The 25320-nt window shown below is 39.4% G+C and overlaps 1 protein-coding gene and 1 pseudogene across 20 annotated transcripts in view; both read right to left on the minus strand.

Moving 5' to 3' along the window:
• The window catches only part of MAP2K5 (mitogen-activated protein kinase kinase 5), a 268342-nt gene that overhangs the window by 171966 nt on the left and 71056 nt on the right, over window positions 1-25320 (minus strand). For all 20 annotated transcript variants that reach the window (XM_033189635.1, XM_033189627.1, XM_033189632.1 and 17 more), the window contains one exon: window positions 8540-8579. In XM_033189635.1, coding sequence (XP_033045526.1) covers window positions 8540-8579 — 40 coding nt within the window. The remainder of the gene's footprint in view (window positions 1-8539; window positions 8580-25320) is intronic.
• LOC117070460 lies at window positions 10472-12982 on the minus strand (annotated as a pseudogene).

Here is a 25320-nt window from a genome sequence, read left to right on the forward strand (position 1 = left end):
GGGTCACAGGCACTTAGGACAAGACTACCCAGGTTTAAATCCTGGCTCTACTACTTATCAGATGTGGGACCTTGGGCAAGTTATTTAACTTCTTTGTGCCTCAGCTTTTGTAAAATGGGAATCAATAAGAGTTACAAAAGGTTGTTGTGAGTATTAATTTTAAAAATGCATGCAAAATGCTTAGCATTGCATAAATCATCAACAAATGGTAGCTTCTGTTTACTGAGAACAATTCAAAATCTGGTGTACATGTCTGACAAGAAAAAAGCCAAGCATCTGGATTAGAGTGGTGTAAGGAAAGGAAAGGGATATTAGATCTTTATCAGACGCATAGTTTCCAAAAATTTTCTCCCATTCTGTAGGCTGTCTGTTCACCCTGTTTATAATTTCCTTTGCTGTGCAGCTCTTTAGTTTAATTAGATCCCATTTGTCAATTTTTGCCTTTGTTGCAATTGCTTTTGGTGTCTTCATCATGAAATCTTTATCCCATTCCTATGTCTGGAATGGTATTTCCTAAGTTGTCTTCCAGGGTTTTTGTACTTTGGGTTTTACATTTAAGTCTTTAATTCATTTTGAGTTAATTTTTGTAATCAAGGGGTATAAGGAAGGGGTCTATAGAAATTTGTAAGAAAAAAACAACCCCATTAAAAAGTGGGCAAAAGGCATAAACAGACACTTTTCAAAAGAAGATATACACGAGGCCAACAATCACATGGAAAAACGCTCAACATCACTGATCATTTGAGAGATGCAAATCAAAATCACAATAAGATACTATCTCACATCAGTCAGAATGGCTATTACTAAAAAGTCAAAAAATAACAGATGCTGGCAAGGTTGTGGAGAAAAACGAATGCTTCCACACTGTTGGAGGGAGTGTAAATTAGTTCAACCATTGTGGAAGACAGTGCATTGATTCCTCAAAGACCTAAAAACAGAAATACCATTTGTTTTTTTTTTTTTTTTTTTTTTGAGACGGAGTCTCGCTCTGTCGCCCAGGCTAGAGTGCAGTGGCCGGATCTCAGCTCACTGCAAGCTCCACCTCCCGGGTTTACGCCATTCTCCTGCCTCAGCCTCCCGAGTAGCTGGGACTACAGGCGCCCACCACCTCACCCAGCTAGTTTTTTGTATTTTTTAGTAGAGACGGGGTTTCACCGTGTTAGCCAGGATGGTCTCGATCTCCTGACCTTGTGATCCGCCCGTCTCGGCCTCCCAAAGTGCTGGGATTACAGGCTTGAGCCACCGCGCCCGGCCCAGAAATACCATTTGAACCAGCAATCCCATTACTGGGTATATACCCAAAGGAATATAAAGCATTCTATTATAAAGACACATGCATGCAAATGGTCATTGCAGCACTATTCACAATAGCAAAGACATGGAATCAACCTAAATGCCCATCACTGGTAGACTGGATAAAGAAAATGTGGTACATACACACCATGAAATGCTATGCAGTCATAAAAAACAATGAGATAATGTCATCTGCAAGAACATGGATGGAGCTGGAGGTCATTATCTTTAGCAAACTAACACAAGAACAGGACACCAAATACTGCATGTTCTCATTTATAAGTGGGAGCTAAATTACAAGAACACGTGGACACACAGGGGGAAACACCACACACTGTGGCCTATCAGAGGGTGGAGGGTGAGGCAGGGAGAGGATCAGGAAGAATAATAGGTACTAGGCTTAATACCTGGGTGACAAAATAATCTGTACAACAAACCCCCATGGCACAAGTATACTTATATAACAAACCTACACATGTACTCCAGAACTTAAAAGTTAAATTAAAAAAAAAGAAAGGAAGAGGTACTAAAACACACACACACGCACACGCACACACATGCGTACACACACACACACACAAATCAACAGGCTTCCAGACATTGGACATTAGCCAGAATGGGGCAGCGATCCCTGAAAGATGAAAACAAATGAGACGAACCCTATGATTGCCCAGCTTGCTGATCAGAGAGTTTCCAGGCCCCAGTGCAGGGAGGGGAACCCAGGCAGAGATAAGCCATCTCCCTAAGGTGAGAAGACAAAACTGAGAGTCTGAGGAGGCCAAGGAAGCTAGAGAAGCAGAGGGCAGAGAGCTGGCAGAGGGCTTGAGGGAGAGCGCTCCAGAGATCTGCCGAGCGGGTCCTGGAGTCTTCAGCTGAGTAATGAATGATCTGTACATAGATGTCAGAAGATCACCTGAGGCCAGGGAGAGAACCACGAGAAAGGCTCAGAAGAAGCAATCTTCAGATTAATACTGGGCAAGAAAAGTTTGTATTCCCACCAGTCAGTGTGGAAAACCTTGCAATTCCCAAGGCACTGGGTAGAGTACTCAGAAGAGTACTACCTCAGTTGCACAGGGAAAATTAGTTCTAGACTAACCACTGCGCTGGTACTGTCTAATAAAACTTAAAAGCAAGCCTTGAAAGAACCAAATTATTTAAAAGTCACTAAATAATACCTCTGTATTAGGGTTCTCTAGAGGGACAGAACTAATAGGATAGATGTATATATGAAGGGGAATTTATTAAGGAGTATTGACTCACAGGAACACAAGGTAAAGTCCCATAATAGGCCATCTGCAAGCTGAGGAGCAAGGAAGCCAGTCCAAGTCTCAAAACCTCAAAAGTAGGGAAGCCAACTTCAGTCTATGGCTGAAGGCCTGAGAGCCCCTGGCAAATCACTGGTGTGGGTCCAGGAGTGCAAAAGCTGAAGAACTTGGGAGTCTGATGTTTGAGGGCAGGAAGTATCCAGCATGGAAAAAGATGAAGGCAAGAAGACTCAGCAAGTCAAGTCCTTCCAACTTCTGCCTGCTTTTATCCTAGCCACACTGGCAGCTGATTAGATGGTGCCCACCCAGATTGTAGGTAGGTCTGCCTCTCCCAGCCCACTGACTCAAATGTTAATCTCTTATGTTAACATTAACTCAAATGTTAATCTCTGTGAATGTTAACACCTTCACAGACACACCCAGAAACAATACTTTGCATCCTTCAATCCAATCAAGTTAACACTCAATATTAACCATCACAATCTCAGAATAAAGTTCAAAAATATTTAAAGCAGAGCAAAAATATCCAGCACCCATGCCACATGTCTGGTATCCAATAAAAAAATTATAAGGCATGACTGCTCTGCCTAAGCAGAGTAGCCCATTCTTTTATGCCTTTACTTTCTTAATAAACTTACTTTCACTTAAAAAAAATTATAAGGTATGAAAAAAAAAAGCAAAAAATACAACCCAAAGTGAGGAGAAAAGGAATCAGTCAAAACTGATCCAGATATGACACATATGATGGAATAAGTAGATAAGAAAGCAGAGGAGGCCAGGTGCCCTGGCTCACACCTGTAATCCCAGAACTTTGACAGGTGGAGGCCGGTGGATTGCTTGAGCCCATGAATTCGAGACAAGTCCGGGCAACGTGGCAAAACCCCATCTTTATTTATAAAAATAAAAAAAAGAAAGCAGAAGAAATTTTGAACATGTTAAGCAGAGACATTAAAGATGTAAACACCAGCTTAACACCAGTGATAAAGAAAAAATCTTGAAAGCAGCCAGAAATAAAGCCAATTCTAATGTACAGAGAAACAAATATTTAAAATGGCAGTAAACTTCTCACTGGAAAGAAAGAAAACAGTGAAACGAAATCTGTAAAAAACTGAAAGAAAACAACAGTCAACCTAGAATTCTGCATCCAGCAAAAATTAAAATACCTTCCAAAAATGAAAGTGAAATATAGATTTTGAGACATACAAAAGCTGAAAGAATACCAAAAGACCTACACTATATGAAATGTAAAGGAAGAAATCATTCAGACAGAAGGAAAATAATATACATGGAAATCTGAACCACACAAATGAATGAAGAGCACTGGAATTGGTAAATACATGAATAAAAATAAAATACTATTTTTCTTACTTTTTAAATGTCTTTAAAAGATAAATATCTAAAGCAAAAGCAGTGACAATGTATTTTGGGGTTTACAGCATATGATGATGTAAAATGCATGACAATAAAACAAAGGCTGGAATGAGGGAAATGAAAATACACCATTGTAAGATTTCTAAACTATAAAGTGGTACAATACTATTTACATAGGGAGACTATGTTAAGTTATGAATTCTAAAGCCATCACTTAAAAAGGGGGGCATACAGGCAGAACAAATAGAAAACAAAGAGCAAAGTGACAGATTTGAATCCAACCATATCAATAATCATATGAAATGTAAATAGTCACAATCCACTCACTTAAAAAGCAAAGATCATCCAACTGGATTAAAAAATAAGACCCGGCCGGGCGCGGTGGCTCAAGCCTGTAATCCCAGCACTTTGGGAGGCCGAGGCGGGCGGATCACGAGGTCAGGAGATCGAGACCATCCTGGCGAACACGGTGAAACTCCGTCTCTACTAAAAATACAAAAAACTAGCCGGGCGAGGTGGCGGGCACCTGTAGTCCCAGCTACTCGGGAGGCTGAGGCAGGAGAATGGCGTGAACCCGGGAGGCGGAGCTTGCAGTGAGCTGAGATCCGGCCACTGCACTCCAGCCTGGGCGGCAGAGCGAGACTCCGTCTCAAAAAAAAAAAAAAAAAAAAAAAAATAAGACCCAACTATATGCTGCCTACATGAAATACATTTCAAAAATAATGACACAATAGGTTAAAAGTAAAAAAAAAAATCATGCTAACACTAGTCAAAATAAAGCCTATAATTTAATATCAGACTATAAATTTCAGAGCAAAGAATATGATCATGGACATATTCTTCAAAAGTTACTTCATAATGTCAGTGAGGCCAATTCATCAAGAGGACCTAACAACCATAAATGAACCTAAGAATATATCTTCAAAAACATTAAGTAAAAACAGAACTGTAGGCCATAATTATTGTTGAGTATTTCAATACCCCTCTTTCAATAACTGATAGAACAACTAGATAAAAATCAGCAAAGATATAGAAGAGTTGAATAACACTATCAGTTAACTTGATCTAATTGACATTATACAATACCCTATACAGTGGATGATACATTCTTTTTTTCTTTTTTTGAGATGAGGTCTTACTCTGTCACTCAGACTAGAATGCAGTGGTGCAATCATGGCTCACTGCAGTCTCAACTTCCTTGGCTCAGCAATCCTCCCACCTTAGCCTCCTAAGTAGCTGGGACTACAGGCACACACCACCATGCCCAGCTAATTTACTTTTTATTTTTTATTTTTTGTTTTTTGTAGAGATAGGGTTTTGCCATGTTGCCCAGGCTGGTCTCATACTCCTGAGTTCAAGTCATCTACCTACCTCAGCCTCCCAAAGTGCTGGGATTATAGGCACAAGCAGATTATACATTCTTTTCATGTTTACAAGGACTGTTTACCAAAATAGATCATATTCTGAGCCATAAGTCTCAACAAATTTAACATAATTCAAGTCATAGGAAGGGTGCTCTGTAACCACAATGGAATTAAATTAGAAATCAGTAATAGAAAGATGGAACATCTCCAAATATTTGGAAACAAAATAACACACTTCTAAGAATTAAAAATTCTGCCTGTTTTGAAGAAATGGTAAATTTCTTTTTCTTAGATTATGACTTATTATACAAGTTACATAGTTTTTGCCTAAACGACCAACAAGCTCAGGGCTACACAAGCGTTTAATCACAATAATCCTATCTGCTCTTAAATCATCCATTCATTCAACTCAGTGTGAGTATCTACTATATATATTTTATAGAATCTAGAGATACAAAGTGAATACAGTACAGTTCTTGTCGTAAAGCCCAGTTTAATGGTCAGGTCTAGTGAACAGTACGTTTGTCAATCTCAACTATTTTCATTTACTGACAGTCTCTACTTTCCTAACAGCTATTCTGTAAATATGTCCTTTCTTTAAAATTGCTTTTAATCCTTTCAGAAAAAGCTGTTGGCCCCTTGCCACACCCAACTAATGCATAATAATTTTAATATTAGTCTATATAAACATAATTCAAAATGTATCAAATTATGAAAAATGTATAATGTACTCGGCAAGGCCAAATAATGACAGATTTCTGGATGATTTATAACAAACACTGTTCCCCTCTCCTGGATTAAATAACCTAGAGTTGACTATCTTTAAATATATCATCAGCAACAATCTAAGACTTCTGACAAAAAAGGAACAAAAAAGTAACTCAACGGATGGGAAAATAGTGCTCAAGTTTTAGTGAAAGTATTCTCTTAGTGAAAAGGGAGCTCAGGAGGTACAGAAAAGTTAATCCAATGCCAAGGCACACAACAGAGCTACACACTCAGTGAGCACCAAGGTGGTACGACCGAGCCACACTCAGTGAGCGCCGAGGTAGTACGACAGGGCCGCGTTCAGTGAGCACCGAGGTAGTATGACAGAGCTGCATTCAGTGACCTGAGCGCCTTTGTAAAATGTGGGGGCTGTAACCTGTGATCTCCAAGGTCTCTTCCAGTTCTACAATTCTATGGACCTATATGGCTGAATTGTCAAAGAAAATATCTCAGAGGAAGCTCTGTTGTACCCCCTCACAAGTTATTTAACTTATTAAAACTAAACTTGATAAGGCCACATAACACATTCTAGGTGCTGTACTAGATGTGACATGGAAGAAGAACTCTGGATTTCATCAGCAGTCAGAGGCTCTGAGTCTTAGTTTCGGTTTCAACTTACTAAAAGGTATAAGCAATTCTAATGTAATTGCTCTGATTCTTAGTTTCCTAGATGAGAAAAAAGATGCAGAAATATATGCTATGCAACTGTTAGAGAAAGAGACCAATTTCTCACTGTGGATAGCTAAAAAGGTGTCTTGGAGACAAACCATGAAAAGATAGATGGACATCAGAGGGATGAGCAATGTTAGTAAGTTGTATAAAAGCTGCATGGTGTAACAGAGATGGGCTTTGGAGGCAGATGAACATTTTACAACCTGGCCTTATCCCTTCCAACTCTGTGATCTTTGACAATTCAGCTGTCTAAGTTTCAGTCTCCTAATCTAAAATAGACAGGCTTACTATGTAATTTAAAGGATTTAAATATAATAGTTATAAAACATCTAGCATAGCTGGGTGTGGTGGCTCATGCCTATAATCCCAGGACTTCAGGAGGCTGAGACAGGAGGATCACTTAAGCCCAGGAGTTCGCGACCAGCCTGGGAAACATAGTGAGATCCCATCTCTACAAAATATAAAGAAAATTAGCCAGACATGGTGATGCACACCTGTGGTCCAACTGCTCAAGGGACTGAGGTAGGAGGATCTCTTGGATGTGGGAGGTGGAGGGTGTAATGAGCCTAGATCATGCCACTGCACTCCACCCTGGATGACAGAGCAAGACCCTGTCTCAGTCAAAAATAAATAAATAAATAAATAATTTAAAAATCTAGCATAATACTCAAAAAATAAAAACTTTAATTACCAAAGGCCTGGAGACTGGAGATAAAGGGCATGACAGGAAGTAACAGATCGGTAAAGCAGAGGGCATGTTTATAAAGGTAGGTGGGTGCCAATATGTAGAGGGCCTGAACAATTTGTGGGGAAGGTCGGGCGCAAGGCAGGCCTGACCAGTTTGTTAGCTAACAGCCCAGAATTGGAAATGGGGTTCTGTGGGGTTAGGACTTCATTAGCAAAGGCTTCAGTCGTAAGTGCAATTCAAGACAGAGTCTATTAAGGAAATCTGAGATTTAAAATAATGGGAAGATCAAGCACCAGCAGTGGCAGAGATTAAATCCAAAGTGGCATGGCAGGACTGGGATGCTGAAGTTTGGCAGAGATGAAGTGTGAATTACGAACTGCATGGGAACAAGTGAGGAGCTTCCTAGGTAACTGCCTGGAACGTCCCTGAATTGTATGTAGCCTGACTCTATTGGCAGGTGTGGTGCTTGGGTATTTCAGTATGCTGAAGGAGTCAGAAGCAAAGCAGACATCTTAGGCTTTATGTTGTACATGATTGAGGAACGCAGTTAGCAAGACACGGTCAGATCTGTGATTTAACTTCTCAAATCTATGGCAGAGTAAAAGGTGCATAGGAAAAGAAAAGACCGAAAGTACAGTGAGGAAGTTATTTCAAAAGTCCAGGCAGGAGGTAATGTGAGCCCGATCCAAGACCATGGTAATGAGGATGCGAATAGAAAGAAAGTAGCAAATGGATATATTTCAGGGAAAAATTCTAACAGGATACAGCAATTCACAGGATGTAGCATATTTAAAGAAGGAAAAGGAATACATTACTAGTAAGGTTTTGAGCTGCATGACAAGGAAGATGGTGATGCCACTTAGCAGGGGACACAGAAAGAAGTCTTCTCTTCTTGGCAAGAAGAATCACAATACACGGAGTTTACAACTGACTATTTTAAGGCATACTTAAAAGATCTTCAGGTGCCTGAATGTCACCAGAGGGCCACAGCTTCCCCTACCCACCATCTAAACTTTAAACCATTTCATCTCCTCTTTGACAATATCTGTGACTCAAGCTAACAGAGGAAAGGAAAGAGGTGAACATCAAGAATTTCATAAAATGTATCCAGTACTTACCTTTACAGCTAATATTTTCCCACTTGGGACATGATATGCTCTATGGGAAGAAAAAAAACCAAAATCATTTGGGATCACTAAACAACCTACAAAATGGTTAAGGACATAAATGTAAATCCAAACATTTCTGCAGCAATGGGATGCATGGTACTTTCAAAGAACACTAACAACAGTAGTAATTTACATTTATATGGAGCTTAATGGTTTACAAAGTGATTTACTACACATTACCTTAAAATAACTCTCTGAGGTAATGCTGATACATTATAATCCTCCTTTTATAGATGAGAATTCTGAAGCACAGAGAAGTTAAACAGTTTGCCCAATGGCACAAAGTAACTAGTGGCAGAATGAGACCTCAAACCTAGGTCTTTTGGCTCCAGATCCCTTATGACTGTCACTGTGTGTGTAGGTTCTCTATGTTAAGCAGTATACAGACCCATTTTGCTTTCTTTTTTTTTTCAATTTTTTTGCTTGTCTTTTTGCCTATTTTTTTCAGTTACACATGCAGATAAACTATATCTTAACAGTTCATCAAAACAAGCTCAAAGGAACAGATACAGTGAAATAACTACAACTGAAATCAAGAAATATAAGTGTATTCATTTATGAAAAAGAACGAGAATAGGGTTTACAGAAATAAAATACCATTACTATCCATCAAGACCTTTTGTGTTTATCTGATTGAGTGACTGACTGATTCAGACAGGGGCTCTCTCTGACACCCAGGCTGGAACGCAGTGGCGTAATCACAGATCACTGCAGCCTCAAACTCCTCAGCTCAAGCGATCCTCTCACTTCAGCCTCCTGAGTAGCTAGGACTATAGGCACGTGCCACCATGACCAGCTACTTTTTAATTTTTTTTGTAGAGACAGAGTCTCTGGATGTTGCCCAGGCTGGCCTAGAACTGCCGACCTCAAGTGATGCTCCCACCTCAGTCTCCCCAAGTGCTAGGATTACAGGAGTGAGCCACCATACCTTTTATGTTTAAATGAAATGTGGCCTTTACACATATACTGTGGGGACTAGATATTCTGAACATTATTTAGAAACCATCTGCAACACATTTTTATACAACAAAAATTTCAAAATAAACCACATAACATAAACAAGTATTGTTATTGTAAGCCCATGAAAATATTAATATAAGGAAGCAAGTTAGTTTCGAAGAACTAAAAATCTTGCCCTGTAGAGGATTTTATACACTAGCTAAGATCAAACGGCTCTTCCTCTCATCTGGTGTTAAGATGGGAATGGCATAGGGAAAATCGGGAACAGAAGTTAGTGCCTCAGGAATTCCTCACCTTCACCTGCCCAGTTGTAAAACATATTTAATGAGCCCCCAAACTTCCCCTTTCTTAAAACAAAAATAAAACCAAAATTTACATAATCCACTACTGCCAACATGGAAACGTCATTTTCTGCTGTTCTGCAGAAATATTGGTTGCTCTGACAATTTTTTTAAGACATTTATTCAGCATCATGATCAGACTATTACATTTAGCAATTGCAAAAAAAAATCTACATTAAAACACTTTGTTGGAATGCTTTAAACTTTCCACAGAACAGGAACTAAACTAACCTGTTATACAATTAGAAAAATACAGTCCTGGCCGGGCGCGGTGGCTCAAGCCTGTAATCCCAGCACTTTGGGAGGCCGAGACGGGCGGATCACGAGGTCAGGAGATCGAGACCATCCTGGCTAACACGGTGAAACCCCGTCTCTACTAAAAAAAGTACAAAAAATTAGCCAGGCGAGATGGCGGGCGCCTGTAGTCCCAGCTACTCGGGAGGCTGAGGCGAGAGAATGGCATAAACCCGGGAGGCGGAGCTTGCAGTGAGCTGAGATCCGGCCACTGCACTCCAGCCTGGGCGACAGAGCCAGACTCCGTCTCAACAAAAAAAAAAAAAAAAAGAAAAATACAGTCCTTGAGTTTTTTGCCCATCCACATGAGTATCTGTCTAAAACATGTCTTCTTTGTAGCAGCTAGGCCCTGCCACCACTGTGCTTGGCTGAGTTCACAAATCTGTTGTAACCTGTAGCTTCCCTGTCACTTCTCTGGCTCTCCTCTTTTGCTAAGCTTTGTTTCCTGGCGGTAATTAAAATCTTCTGCCACTGCCATAGCTACTGCTGCTACTGGAACCGCCATAGCCACCTTGGTTTTGTGGTCAGGCAACGTATTGGCCTCCATCACCATAGGGGCCAGAGCTTCTGCCTCCAAAGCTTCCCCCCTTCATGGGTCCGAAATTTGAAGACTGATTGTTGAAACTGCCAAAATCATTGTAGTTTCCACCACCTCCAAAATTGCTTCCATCATTACTAAATCCATTATAGCCTTCCCCACTGCCACCATATTCACCACCAGCACCACCACAGCTGCCATTAAAGCCACTTAAGTTTCCTCCATGACCAAAGTTGTCATTCCCACTAAAACCACCTCCACAACCACCACCAAAGTTTCCAGAGCCACTTTGACCTCTGTGGCTGGCTGAAGCACTAGCCATCTCTTGGTGTGACAGGGCTTTCCTAACTTCACTGCTGTGGCCATTCACAGTATGGTATTTCTGAATGACAGTCTTATCCACGGAGTCATGGTCATCAAAGGTTATAAAGGCAAAGCCCCTTTTCTTGCCACTGCCTCGGTCGGTCATAATTTCAATCACTTCAATTTTTCCATATTATTCAAAATAATCTCTTAGGTGATAGTCTTCAGTGTTTTTGTTTGTTTGTTTGTTTTTTAGACAGTCTCACTCTGTTGCCCAGGCTGGAGTGCAATGGCATGATCTTGGCTCACCACAACCTCCACCTCCCAGGTTCAAGCAATGCTCCTGCCTCAGCCTCCCAAGTAGCTGGGATTACAGGTGCCCGCTACCACACCCAGTTAATTTTTGTACTTTTAGTAGAGACAGGGTTTCACCATGTTGGCCAGGCTGGTCTTGAACCCCTGACCTCGTGATCCACCCATCTCAGCCTCCCAAAGTGCTGGGATTACAGGTGTGGGCCACCGCGCCCGGCCTTCAGTGTCTTCTTTAACCAACAAATATCTTTTTCACAGTTAAGTGGGCACCGGGTCTTTGAGAATCTCCTCTTGAGACAGCTCTCTTTGCTTCCACAGCTCTTCCATCCACCTTGGGTGGCCTTGCATTCGCGGATACATCCACCTCCTCCACAGTGGCATATGTGACAAACCCAAAGCCCCTGGAGCGCTTGCTGCTTGGATCTCTCATGATCACACAGTCCGTGAGTGTTCCCCATTGCTCAAAATGGCTCCTCAGGCTCTCATCGGTTGTTTCAAAGTTCAGCCTCCAATGAAGGGCTTCCTCAGTTGTTCAGGCTCTTTAGGAGACTCTGACTTAGACATGACGGCAGGGAGAAGACAGACTTTAAGGATGTTTCCTCTGCAGTGTCCACAGGCAGAAAGGACTGACAAAATTTTTTAACAGCTTTATTGAGATATAATTTACATATGATAACATTCACTTGTTTTAAGGGTACATTCAATACTTTTTCGTAAATTTATAGAGTTGAACCATCACTGACAAGAGTTTCTGAAGGTGACTGACTTATAGAAATAATTTAGTTATTAAGAGCCTATAGGTATTTATAATATCGTTTACATGTAAAAAGTTACAAATTCAGGCAAGACTAGGAAACTACATATATAAAGCATATGTATATACTCATCCAAATATATGATTGTTATAAGAACTTACTCATTTTGCTTTTCCTACTTGAGTGGACAAAGGTCAAGCCAGTTATGGAAGGTAAACTTAACTTTTATTATATCAGTTAATTAAAAAGAAATTCAAGTATATCTCATTTAAAGGAAAAGCAAGATTACAAAAATCAGGTGATGATTGTTTACTTTACCAAAGAATTATTTAACCTTTGAAAATGTCTAAAGACATTCTCAAATAACAACCTCATTGGTATTTCTAAATACTACTTATAAAACTTTAATCAGGCTGGGCGCAGTGGCTCATGCCTGTAATCTCAGCACTTTGGGAAGCCAAAGCAGGAGGATCACTTGAACCCAGGAGATCAAGACCAGTCTGGGCAATGTAGGGAGACCCTGTCTTTAAAAAAAATAATAATAATTAGCTGGCATCGTGGTGTGTGCCTGTAGTCCTCTATAGTCCCCCTGTAGGGACTACAGGGGCTCAGGTAGGAGGGTTGCTTGAGCCCAGGAGGTCAGGCTTCAGTGAGCTATGATCTCACCACTCCACTACAGCCTGGGTGACAGAGTGAGACTCTGTCTCAAAGATATAGAAAATAACAATAAAACTTAATCAATTATTACTTTCTTCAGAGACAGGGTCTTATTCTGTCTCGCAGGCTGGACTGCACTGCTGCGATCTTATTAGTTCATTGTGACCTTGAACTCCTGGGCTCAAGTGATCCTCCCACCTCAGCCTCCCAAACTGCTGGTACTACAGGAGTATACCACCATGCCTGGCTAATTTTTTTTTTAAGTTTTTTAAGAGATGAAGTCTTGCTATATTGCCCAAGTTGGTCTCAAACTCCAAGCCTTAAGCGATCCTCCCACCTTGACCTCCCAAAGCACTGGGATTACAGGTGTGAGACACTGTGCCCAGCAAAATAATTTTTTATACTTTGTACAAAATGATACACATTTTATAAGTGGAACCCTATCCCTTATATTATGTTTTTTGTTTGTTTACTTGTTTAAGATGGAGCCTTGCTCTGTCGCCCAGACTAGAGTACAGTGGTGCAGTCTCGGCTCACTGCATCCTCCGTCTCCCAGGTTCAAACAATTCTCCTACCTCAGCCTCTCAAGGAGCTGGAATTAAGGCGCCCACCACCATGCCTGAGTAATTTTTTTGTATTTTTAATAGAGACAGGGTTTCACCACGTTGGCCAGGCTGGTCTCAAACTTCTGACCTCAGGTGATCTACCAGCCTCCCAAAGTGCTGAGATTACTAACAGGGGTGAGCAACCACACCTGGCCTGAAATGTGATTTAAAGGAAATTAGTAAGTTTATTCCATGTAAATACAAGTAATATAATATGTAAGAATTTGTGATATATTATTTTTCCCCTTCTACATCACAGATTCTTCCAATTCCAACTTTTAAAAATATTGTATATTAGAATCACTAACCAAGAATTGAAATATAAAGACAAAGAATTAAATATATACACAAGGATTCAAAAGTTGTAAAAAGATCAGTGTTGTTACTTTGAATAAGCAACACCTGGATGTTTGAGACCAGCAACAGCAATAAAAAAATGATTAGCAGATAGTCTGATATACATACCATACTGGACAGTTTGGCAACTTAATTAGCTTGTCAAGAAAGCCGATCTCTTTTCTAAAAGAAAGGTCTCCTATTTCCAAGTGAATTAAAAGGAGAGGCTTGATAATTTAATTATGATGCACGCTAATTCATCCGTGGAAGTTTGGGTTCGATTTCGAGCAATAAAGATGCTATGTGGTTTGGTTTACAGTACAGTGACAGTACCAATTTAACATTTAATCATCAAGGAGAAGTGGATGACAAAAGGCAATGCCAGGCATGAGTCGAGTGTGTCCCTTAACTTTGCAAATGGTATTTACTTAGAGAAAAGGAATTTGTTTACTTTCAACAGATACTGCATCTCAATTGTCTTGACCTTCCTCAACAAATTAATTGTAAAGTGATTAATGAAGTTTGAACGGAGGCTCTGGTTACACCAAAAGACAACTATACACCTCTGCAATGTTTTAATTAACAGCTAACACTTCAAATTAGTTTGTTGTTGCCACAGTAATTACCTGTTCCAATGACTGCATGGAGGAAGCATTTTTATGAGATATTTTTAGTGCTTGGTCCTTCAGTGTTCCATTTTGTTTGCGACCAGCACAGGCCTTCTTGGAACAGTCCCAGCTCTTAAAATTGAGCACACACACATACACTTTGCCATGGCAAAAGTTAGTAGCCTGGTGTAAGTTTTTCATATATTTAAAATAACAAAGAGCCCAGTACAAGAGAATACTTACTATCCATACTATTTTATTTTATTTTATTTTTATTTTTATTTTTATTTTATTTTATTTTTTGAGACAGAGTCTTACTCTGTCGCCCAGGCTGGAGTACCATGGAGCGATCTCAGCTCACTGCAACCTCCGCCTCCCGGGTTCAAGCAATTCTCTGCCTCCGCCTACCAAGTAGTTGGGAGCCGCCACCACGCCCAGCTAAGTTTTGTATTTTTAGTAGAGAGGGGATTTCACCGTCCTGGCCAGAGTGGTCTTGAACTCCTGACCTCATGATCCACCCTCCTCGGCCTCCCAAAGTGCTGGGATTACAGACGTGAGCCACCGCGCCCGGCCCCATACTCTCTTATTTCATTTGTAACAATAGGTTCTAGATGCTGCCAGACAAAGAAGTTGGTCTTAACTTTTAAACTTGGTATAGAATTAGATAATTTATTGAGCTAGTAGAAAATACAGAAAATTATGTAACCTAATCCCCTTCTTTCATAGCAGAAGTACCCCACCCAAAAGCCAGGTTATATAACTTATCCAAGCTCACACAGCCAGTGGCAAAGCCAAGACTGGAGACACAACAGAATATGCATATTTTAGGGCCTAAAGGAAACAGACAGTGATGTTTGGCTGGGCACAGTGGCTCATGCCTGTAATCCCAGCACTTTGGGAGGCTGAGGCAGGTGGATCACCTGAGGTCAGGAGTTTGAGACCAGCCTGGCCAACATAGTGAAACCCCGTCTCTACTAAAAATACAAAAAATTAGCTGGGCCTGGTGGCGGATACCTGTAATCCCAGCTACTCGAGAGGCTGAGGCAGGAGAATCGCTTGAACCCAGGAAGCAGAGGGTGCAGCGAGCCGAGATTGCACCACTGTACTCCAGCCTGGGCAATAAGAGCGAAATTCTGACACACACACACACACACACACACACACACACACACATACACAACAGATGGTGATGTTTAATTTTTTTACCTGTATTCTAGGGCAGGGAAACACATAATCCAAAATTTACAAAGGTACTGACCTATTTCAATCAGGCAAAGGACCATTATATCCAAATTGCTCCAGGTAAGGAAGCATTCTACAATCACTGCCAATCTATCCTGGGAGGCACAGGAGCAAAGGGGGTGGGCTCTGAAGTCACTGACAGCTCGAATCCCAGCTCTGCCACTTCTTAAACAAGGATTTCATCATCTGGCCTCTGGTTACCTCACTGATCTCTGCTTCCACCAGTCTCCCTTATGTACAATACTCAACTGTTCCACCAGACGTGCTCCTCCCTCAGGGCCTCTACACCTACTCCTGAGGGCTGGGCCGCTTTCTCTAATACATACCTGGCTTGCTCCATTGCTTCCTTCAGTCCTATATTGTTCCTTTGTCTTTCCTACATAAAACAGCACACTCTGCCTTCATCTTCTTTTTTTTCTTTTTTTTTTGAGATGGAGCCCCACTCTGTTGCCCAGGCTGAAGTGCAGTGGCATGATCTCGGCTCACTACAACCTCCACCTCCTGGGTTCAAGCGATTATCCTGTCTCAGCCTCCTGAGTAGCTGGGATTATAGGCGTGTGCCACCACGCCCGGCTAATTTTTGTATTTTTAGTAGAGACGACGTTTCACCATGTTGTCCAGGCTGGTCTCGAACTCCTGATCTCAGGTGATCCACCCACCTTGGCCTCCCAAAATGTTGGGATTACAGGCGTAAGTCACTGCACCTGGCCACTTTCTTTATTCTTCACAGAGTTAGCAACACCTGATAAAATTTATTTATTTATTATGTTTCCCTCCACAACAAATGAAGCTCCATGAAAACATAGACTTTCATTTTTTTTTTTTTTTTGTTCACTGCTATTATTTCCAGTGCCTAAAACTACATCAGGCACATTTTACAAATAATCATTAAATATCTGAATGAATAAATTTTTTAAAAGTGCTCTAGGTCTATTTTGGTTTTTATTTTTAAGGCAATTTCATTAAGTTTTCCTAAGAAACTGCCCATTTTGTGTTTTCAAATTTATTGTCATAAAGTTATTCATTGGATCCTATTATTTTTAAAATCATTGTTATGTCTTGAATTACGTTCCCTTTTCATTCCTAATTTTGTTATTTCTGCTTCTCGCTGTTATATTTGATAAGCTTTTCCAAGGAACCAGCTTTTGGTTTTGTTGAATTGTTTCTTGAATTTTCACTTAATTAACTTTTGTTCTTCTTTTTTTTTTTTTTAACTTTTGTTCTGTAGTATTTATTTCCTTCCATTTTCTTTGGGTTTACTCCCTGTCCCACCTTCTTGATTTTCTTGAGTTAGATGCTAAGCATATAATACCCAGTTATTCTTTATGAAGATATGTATATAAACCTATCCTTTAAGAGTTACTTTGATGCATGTCAGGAGTTTTCATATTAATACATGGTATTTGTGGTTCAGTTGTAAATATTTGTATTTTCATAACATTTCTCTAGTAATACCTTTTGCCTTAAAGTCTATTTTGTCTTATGTTAATATAACCACAACAGGAGTATTCTTTTGATTAGTTTTTGCCAGGTATTTTCCCCTACTCTTTTCCTTTCAATTTTGCTGTGTCTTGGTATTTTAGAAATTTCTCCCAATACAGTCTAAAATAGCACATAGCTGTATTTTTAAAAATGCAACCTAATCTATTAGCTGCTAATATTACTCTACATATTTTTTTTGTAATTACTGATATATTTGGATTTATTTCTACCACCTAATTCATTTAATTTACACCTATCACCTTCTCTCTTCCTCTATTATACAGAATTATACTCCCTTTATTCCATCTGTTTTGAAGTTATGCATTCTATTCACTGTGTTTTAGTTACCCATATAACTTTTAACAATCATACCTGACTTAACAAAATAAAATTGCCACCTATATCCTTCTCCCAAACAATATAAAAATCCTAGAACATTTTAACTTCAATCAAGCACTTCTCATCTTAACATATTATTTTGTCCAGTTTTTTTGTTTGACTTCATTTTGAATTATTACTATCGTTATCTTATACAGTCAGATTTACTTAAATGGTCACCATTCCTTCTTTCATTTTATTCCTTTCTGAATTCAACTGGATGCCATTCTTTTATTTCTACTTACTTCCCTACCTACTAGATTTCCTACCCTGTGGTTTCATTTATCTATTGGTATCAACTACTCTATTGCCTTATATGTTCTGGTTATAAATTATTATTTCTCTTCAACAGTTATTTAAATGCACAGGTATGTACTTTAACTTATCAGTAGTCGTTGTTTCTGTTTTTGTTTTGAGACAGAGTCTTGCTCTGTCACCCAGGCTGGAGTGCAGTGGTGCAATCTCGGCTCACCAAAACCTCAGCCTCCCAGGTTCAAGCAATTCTCCTGCCTCAGCCTCCCAAATAGCTGGGACTACAGGTGCCCACCATCACACCTGGCTAATTTTTTTTTTTTTTTTTTTTTTTTTTTGAGATGGAGTTTTGCTCTATCGTCCAGGCTGGAGTGCAGTGGCACAATCTCCGCTCACTGTAAGCTCCACCTTCCGGGTTCACGCCATTCTCCTGCCTCAGCCTCCCAAGTAGCTGGAACTACAGGCGCCCGCCACCACGTCAGGCTAATTTTTTGTATTTTTAGTAGAGACAGGGTTTCACCATGTTAGCCAGGATGGTCTCGATCTCCTGACCTCGTGATCTGCCTGCCTCGGCCTCCCAAAGTGTTGGGATTACAGGCATTAGCCACTGCGCCCGGCCTAGTATTTTTTTTTTAAGCAACAGGGTCTTACTCCATCACCCAGGCTGGAGTACAGTGTCACAATCATAGCTCACTGCCGCCTTGAACTTTTGGGCTCAAGTGATCCTCCTGCTTCAGCCTCCTGAGTAGTTGAGTCTACAGAGTGAACCACCATGCCTGGCTAAATTTTATTTTTATTTTTTGCAGAATGAGGGGGTCTCACTATGTTGCCCAGGCTGGTCTTGAATTCCTGGCATCAAGCGACCCTCCTGCCTCAGCCTCCTGAGTCGTTGAGACTACAGGAGAGTACCACCATGGCTGACTAATTTTTATTTTTACTTTTTGTAGAACAAGGGTTCTACAAAAATGTTGCCCAGGCTGGTCTTGGAACTCCTGGCCTCAAGCAATCCTCCAGCCTTGGCCTCCCAAAGTGCTGGGATTACAGGTACGGTGTTCACTTTATTTAACTATATTGTAAACTCTAATTACCTAACTATGCTGTAAATTCTTAATATAGGGTCTCTGTTGTAAGTTTCAAGGGGAAGGTCAAGGTCCATTTTGTTCATTACTATATGCTCAACCTCTTCCACAGTATATGATACATTCTCTTCCTAGATCCTTTTTTTATATTTAATACTTAATGCATGTCTCTGATTGCCAGGAATAAGCGAGGCAGTGTGGATACAGCAGAGAACAAATGAGACCAAGTCCCTGCTCTGGTGATGTTTACCTTCTGATAGGGGATGACTGACAATAATCAAATAAATATACAATATGTGAGGTGGGGGTAAGTGCATTGAAAAAAATAAAGGTAAGGATACAGAGACTGATCAACATTAACGACATGCTATTTGATATTAGGGTTGGAGAGGAAGTCAGGAAATGCCTCTCTCTTCAGGTTACATGTGAACAGTATAAGAGCACACCATTCGGACATCTAGGGGAAGGGGAGTCCAGGTAGAGGAAAGTGCAAGTTCAAAAGCCCAAGGTGGAAATATGTGCTTGACATGTATGCAGAAGCAGAATAAGCAAGAGGGCTAGCTGGAGGAGATAAGGTCAGAGAGGTAAGGAAAACAGACTGTGTAGCACCATTTAGGCCATGGTGAGGACTCTGACTTTTATTCCAAGTGATATAAGAGGTCATGAGCAGAGGGGGAGACCTAATATTTTAGAAAGATCACTTTGGCTGCTGAGTGGAGAAAACACATTGCAGGAAAGCAAGGATAGAAACTGGGAGGCTTTTGCAATAAAATCCTAGCAAGCAGTAATAGTGGTTTTGAATAGGGTAGCAAGAAAAGAGTGATGAAAGGTGGTCAGCTTCTTGAAATATTTTTGAGGAAGAACCCACAAGATTTGTGGGTAAAGGTATATATAATCTGAGATAAAAAGAAGGATGAAGAAAGACTGCAAAGTTTTTGTCCTTAGCAACTTGTAGAATAGAGTTTCCAGTTACTGAGATGCGAAAAGCAGTAAACGAAGCAGGTTTCCAAAGAAATCAAGAATTCAGTTTTAGATAATTTTGAAATGCCTAGAGGACATCCAACTGGTAATCAGATATGAGTCTGAAGTTGAGGACATAGGCCAGGGCTACAGACATACATTTGGACTTCCTCAGCATGCAAATGATATATGTAAAGCCATGGAATTACACACACTCACTTAGGAAGTGAATTAAACACAGAAGAGGTGTAAGGACTGGAACTGAGGCTCTCTAAATTCAAAGGTCAGAAAGATGAGAAGAAAACAGTAAAGGAGATGAGAAGGTACAAACAGTAAGCTAACAACAGACCCCAAAGAACGGGGTCCCTGAGGTCATGAAAGTTGATGTTCTATCTCCCCCACTGCCAAGTGAAGTACTTTGCACAAAGTGTTCAAAAAACATGTGACTGATTTCAAAAGCAATACTTAGGGACAAATCCAACTGACTATATTATCTACTCTTTGAAATGTGAAAGATGAGTCTAGTATAATACATAAAAGGTTAGAGGTGTGCTCACCTTCATCTAAACTGTTAATGAGAATTTATTAAAAGATACATCGTTACAAAGAGTAAACTGAATTTTTAGAATAATCTTTAAAGGTAAGGAAAATAGGCAGGGCACAGTGGCTCACATCTGTAATTCCAACACTTTGGGAGGCTGAGGTGGGAGGATTGCTTGAGTCCAAGAGTTCAAGACCAGCCTGGGCAACATAAATTATACCTCATCTTAACAAAAAATTTTAAAAAATTAGCTTGGCATGGGGGCACATGCCTGTGGTCCCAGCTACTTGGGAAGTGAGGTGAGAGGATCACCTGAGCCTGGGAGGTTGAGGCTACGGCAAGCCATGATCGTACCACTGCACTCCAGCCTAGGTGACGGAGTGAGGCCCTATATCAAAAAATAAATAAAAGTAAGGAAAATAAGTATGTGAAAATAACATGTTAAAAAGTCCACACAGGACAGAAGGGGGAAACAACCTGTGTTCAAATTCCAACATCTGGACTCCCACACAAATTTATGCCATGCATAAGATCAACTGCATCTGGATTTTACCATGTTTACTAAAATTCTTTATGCCTAGAATTTCAAATTCTAGGAGAACCAAAAAATATGAATCGTCCCAGCTGACTCTTGTTCACAAAATAAATAACCTAGAGCTGATCATATATTTTCTGATAAAGCTGGTACAATCTCATACAATTAAAGTAGGCATCTATTTTCTATGGTACTATTCTGCATATTAATTTCTAAACATATTCCAATCAAATTATTTTAAATTATGAGCAGAAAGAATTTATAATAGGGAGCATATGTGCTTTCCTAGTGATTGTGAGGTAGGATATAATTAAAGAAAGAATGGGGGAGGCTGGCCTATAATCTGACTATAAATATTTCAGATTTCAGCATAACTGACAATATCCTATGTCATAAATGTCAATTTATTAGCAAAATAGTTATCAAAATAAATACAGAAATACCCGTTTTTTGCCTCTTGGAGAAAAGACCTGGAGCGTAATTGCATGTATAATGACTTTTAATCACAATGGCAAAACAGGAACACTGAAATGACAGTATTGCCACTGTTCTATGAAGGTCACAGGGCACTTCCTTCATTAACCACATGAACTAAATGCCACTGACTTAAATTCTACTTCTCACATAACATACTTCAAAGAAGGTTAGTGAAAAGAGGGACACAATTACTTTGTGAATTATTTATAGAGTGTTATCAATTGTTGAAAGGTTCTCCAAATGGATAGGAAACCTAAGAAAATAATCCAGCCACTAAAACAGTGAAAGCAATGGTTAGGATTTGGCTCAAGAAATAACCAGTAATTAAAAAGAGATGGTCTCATTCTAGGTAAGCAAGAAAGAAAGTGATGGTTATTTTGTTCCCTGTGTCTCTTAGAGAACAGGCAGAAGACAAGAAAAACGGTGAGCAAAGGCTATTTTAAAATAAATAAAAGTTACAAATGTATTTGTTGTTATTAGCTCATTGCAGAGCTAGCTCACTCTCTCAAATAATAACATCAGTTCTTTGCTTTTCATGCAGAGATTTCACAGCTTGCAAGATATCCTATATTCCCTGATTCTCTATTCTCTGAATGCCCTAGGGATTTATAGGATGTCCATCAGAGACATGGCAGAGGTAAAAAGACAAAGGAAAAGAAAGCTCTCTGAGATCTGATTCATTATGAAAAAGTTTGATGAAGACAAGACAAATAAATCATTATCTAAAATGCAATTCTTAATTCTCCTCATTGGCACAGAAAGTTAAGAGTTGGTCACACTCAGGTTCAGTTATTAAATCTACTTCCTTATTAAAACATGGCATTGGTTAAAGCTAATATACTATAGGATCATCAGTTTCTATACTTACAGAGATGATGCTTCTTTGCTCTTTGTGTGACATTTTATTTATTAACCAAAAAAGCCTCTGCTTTTATGTAAATTCAGAATAACAAGATACAAGTCTTTCTTCAACTTAGAAGTTTCCATTTCAAAGACTTCATAGCGTTGGCATAAAGGAAAACTAAAACAAAAAGAAGGAAGATGGTAGAAATCGAGGGGGTTAAACTATTAGGAGATACCCCCATGAGACTATGAATCTCCTACTTAAAACAAGGAATCTGAGAGTTGATTGTATTATATTTTCCCAAAAGATTAAAAGGCTGAACAACTCTGAAGCTAATAAAAAACAAGCAGAACGTTTCTCTGCTGTATAAAGCACATGAGTACACAAATACTGACACAAACAAAACAAAAATCTTTTAGTATCTTGCGAGATTAATTTTAAAACCCTCTAGATGTCACCTTTTAATGCAATGATATGGTTTCAGTAACTAAATGTAAACTAGCTGTGGTTCAGCTAATAAAAAATATAATTTTTAAACTTTAAATTTAATAAATTTAAATTTTTAAATTAAAATTTAATCCTCTAATTGCTTGGCCTTTTTAGAAATTGTTCACTTGGTAGGTTTATTTGAAGGTAGATTTTATTAACACGTTTAAGACTAATGGCCAAGCTTCAAAATTTCAACCTTCTGTCACATACTAAAGTAGCCATCCACAGAAATACTTCAAATAGTTTCAGGGAAATCAACGCTGACGGTTGTTGCCTTCCATAATAGATAAACACATTAGCCAGGCTCTAGCTGTTAAAATAGGAAATCCAAAGTAAACAGCAGTTGTAAAAAGAAGCTTTTATGTAAACTGTACTAGTTCAAATAGCGGTCTTTGCCAACCTTCCTTCTGCCTAAAAACCCATTACAGATGCTTGACTACTGATTGCAAAATAATTTGTGGTTAAGAAACAGGCCAGGCACAGTGGCTCATGCCTGTAATTCCAGCACTTTGGGAGGCCCATGCGGGCAGATCACCTGAGGTCAGGAGTTCGAGACTAGCCTGGCCAACATGGCGAAACCCCGTCTCTACTAAAAATACAATAATTAGCAGGGCGTGGTGGCACATGCCTGTAATCCCAGCTACTTGGGAGGCGGAGGCAGGAGAATCACTTGAATCCGGCAGGCGGAGGTTACAGTGACCCAAGATCGCACCATTGCGCTCCAGCCTGGGCAACAAGAGCAAAACTCTGTCTCAGAAAGAAAGGAAAACCAAGAAACAAAAAAACAGAGCCCCTCATACTGTTTAGGTCTCAAGTCAAATATGTTGTTAGGTCACAGATATTAATTTCAAGATAACTGATTGTACATAGGGCTCATAAATCAACCAAATGGATGATATAGGGAACTTGGCTAGATTAGAAAGATTTTCGATAAGAGAAAGCTACTGTAACTCTACATTTGCCATTTCTTCTTTTTGTTTACTCTGGCTATATACCCCTTTTTACTCCCATATCTGCCTCAGAGTTAATGTAGTCATCACTACCTCAGTATTTCTTCCCCAAGTTGATGTGGCCTGGTTGAAGCCTTTAACACTCTCCACATCAACTAGAGTAATGTCTTTTAATATATGGTCTAAATACCTTTGAGATTAAGGAAGCTACAGTCATACTGATCTCTTGATCAAGGATTCTGAAAGAATGTAGTGGGCAAACAGAGAAGCAAGAGATATAAAGCCTAATGATGAGAAGGAATGAAATAACTGGAATTGTTAGAAAATATATGTGGGGGGAAATAGAAATGCCCTGAGGATTAACTAGCCCTGAGGATTAACTAGCTGGGAAACTCTCTCCTGAAACAACTTGATAGCCATCTAATCTTTGCTCACAGTTTCTGGGAAAACTAATAATAAATTACTTTCCAAAATCAGATACATAAACGGCTACTTCAGAAAACCTCCTTATTCTAATAATTAATATTCTATTGTGCTTCATAGTTTATAAAACATTTTACATACAGTAAAGCTATTTGATTTCCACAAAAATTTGTGAGGTAAATATTATTATTATCACCACTTTAAGATAAGGAAACCAAGGCTTGGTGATGTTACTGACTGCTTCACGATTCCTATCTGTAAGTACCGGAGTGGGAAGTAGATTTGGGTCCTCTGAAGCCAAATCCAGTGCATGTCCCAACAAGCTTTGCGTAAAAATAAACTGGTTGCTTCTAGATCCTCTAATTTCAGTTGTCTTCAACATTCTCTGGATATGGTCAGTGTTGATTTTTTAAAAGCAATAGGGAAAATCGATTGAATGGCTCACTTTTCAGAGTTGCATTAACTTTTTCAGGCCACTGGGGTACAATTTACTAAATTACCTCTTCTAGAACACTAAATAGTACCCTAGTGGGTCAAAGAGTAAATGCACCTCTGAAAAGTGAGCCATTTCTTCCCTTCTTCCCCGTAATATCAGATGTAATATGTCCCCTATGACAAAAATATTAACCCGTTTCCATTAAAAACTCAAGAAATTGTCCCACACTAGATAAAATGAGTATGGAGAAGCTTCCCTAGGGAGCAGAGGAGGAGCAAAAATCTCTCTTCTATAATCCTGCCCACAATACTGTTGACAAGTCAACATGAACTTACATAAAAAATATCTGTTTTTCATTCAATGGAGATTTATTTTAATCAAGACCTCAAAACAGAATAAAAATATAAATTCAAAGCTGATGGTTTCCAGGGGGCAGATGCAGAGGATATCATGATGGCTAGTTTCATCCTACATTACAGTGTTTAAAAATAAGCTCAAGCATTCATCTTGCTTATGAAATAATAGATATATCCCAAACAGCTGGTCTTTCACATATATCATTATACAGTAGGTAATCTCTCTGAATGAAACAAACATTCCTTGGCTGGCAAGTAAGCATGTTATTACTTCTAATCTCCATAAAAGCAAACTCTCTGATACATTTTTGAATTGTCTTAGGAATAGCTATTGAGTGATTTAACATTTGCAAGATACCTTAGCAAATCCAGTCTTTTAAGTTTTCTGCACTGTTTGTGCCTTACTCTTCTGGAAGATGGCTTTGCAATGAAAATAAGACAACTTTAATTTAAGAATCATCCAGCTTCTAATTAAACTGCCATAGGCAGCTGGTTGGATAAGTTTTAATCAGTTTCAATCACCTATTGATTGGTATACTGAAGCCTAAAAAATTAAAAGTAAAAGATGATTAGGGAA

Source organism: Trachypithecus francoisi, unplaced genomic scaffold (genome assembly GCF_009764315.1).
Source record: "Trachypithecus francoisi isolate TF-2019V2 unplaced genomic scaffold, Tfra_2.0 Lachesis_group3, whole genome shotgun sequence".
Classification (NCBI taxonomy): Eukaryota; Metazoa; Chordata; class Mammalia; order Primates; family Cercopithecidae; genus Trachypithecus; species Trachypithecus francoisi.